Below are 6,791 nucleotides of genomic sequence, written 5' to 3'. Positions count from 1 at the left end.
AAAGTTCTGTTTGTTTCTCCTTGATGAAACCCCCCGCCCCTTGGTTCACTCTACTTCCCTGTAAGCTAACCACCCTCCCCTCCTCCCTTTAATCACCGCTTGCAGAGGCAATAAAGTCATTGCTGCTTCACAGTCATGCATTCGTTATTCATTCATCACACAAATAGGGAGATGACTACCAAGGTATCCCAGGAGGGGTGGTGGAGGAGGGAAGGAAAATGCCACACAGCACTTTAAGCACAGCACTTTAAAAGTTTACAACTTTAAAATTTATTGAATGACAGCCTTCTTTTTTTTGGGCAATCCTCTGTGGTGGAGTGGCTGGTTGGCCGGAGGCCCCCCCACCGCGTTCTTGGGCGTCTGGGTGTGGAGGCTATGGAACTTGGGGAGGAGGGCGGTTGGTTACAGAGGGGCAGCAGTGGCAGTCTGTGCTCCAGCTGCCTTTGCTGCAGCTCAACCATACACTGGAGCATTCTGGTTTGGTCCTGCAGCAGCCTCAGCATTGAATCCTGCCTCCTCTCATCACGCTGCCGCCACATTTGAGCTTCAGCCCTGTCTTCAGCCCGCCACTTACTCTCTTCAGCCCGCCACTTACTCTCTTCAGCCCTCCACCTCTCCTCCCGGTCATTTTGTGCTTTCCTGCACTCTGACATTATTTGCCTCCACGCATTCGTCTGTGCTCTGTCAGTGTGGGAGGACAGCATGAGCTCGGAGAACATTTCATCGCGAGTGCGTTTTTTTTTCTTTCTAAGCTTCACTAGCCTCTGGGAAGGAGAAGATCCTGTGATCATTGAAACACATGCAGCTGGTGGAGAAAAAAAAAGGGACAGCGGTATTTAAAAAGACACATTTTATAAAACAGTCGCTACACTCTTTCAGGGTAAACCTTGCTGTTAACATTACATACATAGCACATGTGCTTTCGTTACAAGGTCGCATTTTGCCTCCTCCCACCGCGTGACTACCCCCTCAACCTTCCCCCCTCCCTGTGGCTAACAGCGGCGAACATTTCTGTTCAGCCACAGGCAAACAGCACAGCAGGAATGGGCTCCTCTGAGTGTCCCTGAAGAAAAGCACCCTATTTCAACCAGGTGACCATGAATTATATCTCACTCTCCTGAGGATAACACAGAGAGATAAAGAACGGATTTTGGTTGAATGCCAGCAAACATACACTGCAATGCTTTGTTCTACAGTGATTCCCGAGTACGTGTTACTGGCCTGGAGTGGTAAAGTGTCCTACCATGAAGGACGAAATAAGGCTGCCCTCCCCAGAAACCTTTTGCAAAGGCTTTAGGACTACATCTAGGAGAACCGCAAATGCCAGGGCAAAGTAATCCTTTCACATGCTTGCTTTTAAACCATGTATAGCATTTTAAAAGGTACACTCACCAGAGGTCCCTTCTCCGCCTGCTGGGTCCAGGAGGCAGCCTTGGGTGGGTTCGGGGGGTACTGGCTCCAGGTCTAGGGTGAGAAACAGTTCCTGGCTGTCGGGAAAACCGGTTTCTCCGCTTGCTTGCTGTGAGCTATCTACAACCTCCTCCTCCTCATCATCTTCTTCGTCCCCAAAACCTGCTTCCGTATTGCCTCCATCTCCATTGAAGGAGTCAAACAACACGGCTGGGGTAGTGGTGGCTGAACCCCCTAAAATGGCATGCAGCTCATCATAGAAGCGGCATGTTTGGGGCTCTGACCCAGAGCGGCTGTTCGCCTCTCTGGTTTTCTGGTAGGCTTGCCTCAGCTCCTTCAGTTTCACGCGGCACTGCTTCGGGTCCCTGTTATGGCCTCTGTCCTTCATGCCCTGGGAGATTTTCACAAAGGTTTTGGCATTTCGAAAACTGGAACGGAGTTCTGATAGCACGGATTCCTCTCCCCAAACAGCGATCAGATCCCGTACCTCCCGTTCGGTCCATGCTGGAGCTCTTTTGCGATTCTGGGACTCCATCATGGTCACCTGTGCTGATGAGCTCTGCATGGTCACCTGCAGCTTGCCACGCTGGCCAAACAGGAAATGAGATTCAAAAGTTTGCGGTTCTTTTCCTGTCTACCTGGCCAGTGCATCTGAGTTGAGAGTGCTGTCCAGAGCGGTCAGAATGGAGCACTCTGGGATAGCTCCCGGAGGCCAATACCATCGAATTGTGTCCACAGTACCTCAAATTCGAGCTGGGAACGTCGATTTAAGCGCTAATCCACTTGTCAGGGGTGGAGTAAGGAAATCGATTTTAAGAGCCCTTTAAGTCGAAATAAAGGGCTTCACTGTGTGGACGGGTGCAGGTTTAAATCGATTTAACGTTGCTAAATTCGACCTAAAGTCCTAGTGTAGACCAGGGCAAAGAGTTATGGGAAGCCTATGGTTTGACTAAGTCAGAGGGCAGTACACACACTGGGATGACTTCAATATTCTCTTCCTTTCCTATGAAGAAATGATTAAGGTGAGACTTGTCAATATCCCTACAGCTAATGTATGGAACCATAAACGTGTCCAAGCAGATCATATCTAGTCACACCATAGAATTACATTGAGATGTGAAGTGCTGGCATCAATGGAAAGGAGCCTGGTCTTTCACAATATTAACAAGTCTCATGTGATATAAAATAAATTAATTAAAGCTAGGCAAAGCTTTCATAATTAAACCTGTAAACAGGACACACCTGCTCTTAGGTTTCACTATGAAAGTGAACCTTTCGGAAGATTTGGGCCAGCTTGGGTTGACCTGTGTCCCTCCTTTTCTTCACACAATTCTCAGATACAGTCTGAAAAGTCCAAGCAAAACTCTAAATTAAGCCAGTGAATTTGGCCAAATTTTATTAGCTTGTGAACCTGGATGCCCTCCACCCATTAATTCCTTCCCACCCAACTAGTGTGTCATAATTAACAAATTTGATAACCATACTTCAGTGTCCTAACAACTGACTTACCCTAGGAAGAAAGGCTCTGTATTGTCATTAGAGCCAGTTGAAATTTTTTTTGCTCTGGTGGTTAGGGCAATCACTTAGCAAATGGGAAACTCAGGTTTGCAGGCCTGTGTTTTCCACATCCCATGTGTATGCCCAAAGTACCAGGTGGGCTATTGGTTATGCTGGGGTCTCTCTCTCTCTCTCTCAGACACTTTTAATGAAAAATATTGAATATTCATTTCCTTTCCTCATTGGAATGGAAACAACCTTTCAAAACCTTGACACTTTTTGTAAGATGGAATTGTTGCTTTCTGGCAGTTCCTAATGAGCATACACAGGTTTTACCTCTGTTACCCATTTTGTTCTGCACTCTTCTGAAAAATGACTGACATTGTGGCATTTTCTGCCCTGTGCATTCAATGCTGGATAGTCATTCCTGTATGTGTGAGTCACAATAGTTCCATGTTCATGGTGCTGCTTCTGAGTGCCGTCTGCACAAAGGGGTTGTGTAAGTTTATTTTGTCTGTTCTCCTTCCTAAGTTAAGAATATCAATAAGCCTTTTTAGTAGACTCTTGACTAGCTACTGGGCTTTTAATCTTTTTTAAGAGCATGCCATCTCAAATGCATTCTGGAAGGCCAGATCAAATTTTGATGGCTGCTTCTTCTCTAAAATCCTTTTAAAAAATGTCGGTTAATTTTCTGTTCCAAATGTGCTTGTTTTTACTGGATGCAAAGTCTCTGTTCCATTAGAAGGAGCACATTTCTAACAAATGCTTTGGCTTATTCTCTAAGCTTTTGACTGTGTGGGTGAAAACAAGCTCCACCATGGATAATACTTTGTTCAGGCACAAAGTAATCATTAAACTTCTTAAGGACTATCTCAAAGTCATTCATTTTGTGCTCACTTCTCAAACACACAAGCTTTGAAAATGTGTTCATCTTCTGTGGCATAAATGAGGGCTCACCAGGGTGGCACCTTCCACCTCTTTGAATTTGATGGCAGACTGTTGTATCCATTTTGCCATTCTGTGGCCTCTTAAAGTTGAAAAACGCTGGGGCAACAAACTCAGGTATAGCTACGCTAGCAAGTGTAGATAAAGCCTTGTTCTCTCTCAGGTTTATGTCTGACACTAAGGCGTGATAGGAACAATCACAGTTCTTCTTAAACAAGAGATATTAAAGGAAACTTCTACAACTACAGACAAACAACAGGTTTCCACAAAGGTTTAGTTCCAGTTTTCCCTGTTGTTTATCAGGGACTACACCCTATCTAGAACTCTGTACAGCACACAGAAACGTCTAGCATATATCTACACTGCAAAGAAAAACCCATGACACCAAATCTCAGAGCCCAGGTCAATAGCAGTGTAGACGTTCCTGTTTGGGCTCTGAAACCCTGTGGAGACAGTCTCAGAAACCAGGCTCCAGCCTGAGCAGGAATGTCTACACTGCTATTTTTAGCCTCACAGCCCAAACCCATGAGCCCAATTCTGTTTACCCAGGCTCTGAGACTTTTGCACCTTTTGTGCACACACACGACTCTAACATTGTCCAAAGCAAACACAGACTGCAGAAGCAAACATCAGTTATTAGTCTGGCTTTGCTCCTCACTCCCCTTTACTATGCACCCCCTTTTTTGACCTGCAAGCTGTGGAAATGAAGTGAATAACTAGGCTGACTCTGCTGCACCCACATCCTTGTAGACGCCTTTAGTCCACCAGCAGCCTGCTAGTGTTGCACCTTTGATTTATTCTCTCCTTTCCATTATGTGGTAAGATCAGCTCCCTGCCAGAACCCACACACCCACGAGTCATATGCCGTGTAGGAATCATTTGAAAGCATCTCACCATCTCAAGCTCAATCCAAGACTGGGAAAGAGTCCATGGGAATGGAATTCCAGAACTGAGGAAAAAACATGTTAGCACTGTTGACACGGATACAACAATTTGAACAATAACTGCTTGTCCTTGTCATTACCCAGAGTCTGAAAATCAGGCCCCTGGTGACTGCTGGAAATTAAGTCCCTTGTTTTCTTGGCAATAAAATATTTATATATAAAGAAAGAAATAAGGATTATTCTGTGTGAAATAAGTTAAGGAACTTAACTAAGGTATCCAAACTCGAGAAGAGTAGACAGAGAACTGCTCAGAACTTCCTATATGCCCTGTCCCATGACGTGGTAAGAAGAGGTCAGTTGGTAACATTAATGGCCAATAAATTCAGAAAAAATAAAAGGAAATCCATGGAATCACAGTAGCAATACCACAGAGAAGGTTGCATGAAATATTCCATTCTATTTGTTACCCCTTTCCCAGCATTTGCAAATTCCTTTTGGCTTAAAATTTCTGACAGGAGATAGTTTGAGAAATGAGTGAGAAAGTGAAAGCTTCGAAGCACTATAATGTTGATTTTGATGCTGTAGAAGACGTAGTCACTGATGCCGTACTGAAATTTTTAAATGAAAATTGCCTGCAACAGCCCAGATGTGGCCATGATAGTCATAGGCAGGCTGACAACAGAGCAGCATGTTGTTTAGTGTCTATTATTGGGATTTTGAAGGTCTCATATTCATTCTTTTAAGATCTCACAACAATGGGTGCCACGTAAGCTATTGTTGTACAAATCCTGAATAAGAGGTGTGACGTGACATAAACTGTGACCGTAGAGATAACTGTTGCAACCAGGGTCCTATGGTTGCACCAGTTCTTGTACAGAGGAGGCCAAGTGGCGTGTCGATGGAAAGGTTGTAGTTTGCTGGTTACGATTATGCTGTCTGTCTGTATCATTTTTGTATTTGAAGTTATGAATATTGGCTATGTATTTGTTTGATTCTAAGTAGCCTCAATGAAGCATTTGGTCAGCTTCTTGAGAAAGGACTATTCTCAGTAAGTGCCCAATCAAGAAACACTTCACTGACAATGGACTTTGGGAGATGCCAGTCCACACCTGAGCTTTCCTGGACCCCTTCAAACTAACATGTAAACAATAGCGTCGGACTGCAAAAAGCTGAATCGTTCATAGACATGTGAATTGCCCAGGTGGTTGCAGACCCATCGTGTTGCTGTGATTTTGTAGCAAGGAGAACAAAGGGGTTTCCACCCACAAGAGAGAAAATAGAAAAGGCCCTGGAAATTCCTCCATTTTGTCTTCAGCTGGCTCCACCCTGAAGAGATGCCTGAAAGAAACTGGAAAAAAGGACAGTAACTATGGGGGTGTGAGCGATTGCTGGACCCAGAGTAGACAGGAGTCTAGTCTGTGAAAGAAGCTTATTGGAACATCTCTGAGGGTGAGATTTACCTGCATTTAGTTTCCTACTGTATTAGGCTTACCCTTGCGTCTGAGGGCAAGTCCCTCTGTCATAAAATGCCAAGTACAGTTCTACTGTCCTTGATTCACAGAACCAGGATAACAACACTTTATTACTCCTGCTCCAATAACAAAGAGGCTGGGGATCCAACAGCAGTCAAAGTGACCATTTGGGCAAGCAGTCCCATCATGCTAGGCAGGGTGGGCGTGCCCATGCAAATAAGATCAGCCCCTGAAGTCCTTTTCCACAGCTCACCATCATTTGTCAGGGTAGAGCTCATTCTGACGCTGCTTACATCGAGGGGAAAAAAACCCACCCCCATAGAACTACAATCAGGTTGCACACCAGCTGTAAAGAAAGTATTCTCCTGTTTCTAGGAGTGAGTGTCACTCTTGTTTATTCAAGTGGAAGGCAGGAGTGTGGGCTTGTGTCTTGGAGTAGCAGAAACAGAGCAGAGAAGGTAAATATTATTTTATTATATATTACTAAAACATCTCCATCAGTAAATCTGTGAATGAATTAAATATCTTATGAGCTTCAGCGGTGAACTTTTCCAACGCTGTTCTTTGGCAATAAGCTGAGTGG

The 6,791-nt window shown here is 44.6% G+C and overlaps 1 protein-coding gene across 1 annotated transcript; it reads right to left on the bottom strand.

Annotated features, from left to right (window-relative positions):
• Positions 1-233: 233 nt before the first annotated feature.
• LOC140908221 (uncharacterized) lies at positions 234-2,140 on the bottom strand. Its single transcript, XM_073335175.2, has 2 exons — positions 1,393-2,140; positions 234-805 (listed from the first exon to the last, which is right to left on the bottom strand). Exons 1-2 carry the CDS (start codon positions 1,973-1,975, stop codon positions 264-266), a joined length of 1,125 nt encoding a protein of 374 aa, XP_073191276.1. The 5' UTR covers positions 1,976-2,140; the 3' UTR covers positions 234-263.
• Between the last annotated feature and the right edge of the window lie 4,651 nt (positions 2,141-6,791).

This window comes from Lepidochelys kempii, chromosome 3 (genome assembly GCF_965140285.1).
Source record: "Lepidochelys kempii isolate rLepKem1 chromosome 3, rLepKem1.hap1, whole genome shotgun sequence".
Lineage (NCBI taxonomy): Eukaryota > Metazoa > Chordata > Testudines > Cheloniidae > Lepidochelys > Lepidochelys kempii.
Note: the sequence above shows the minus strand (reverse complement) of the source record. Positions and strands in the feature narration are given on the sequence as shown.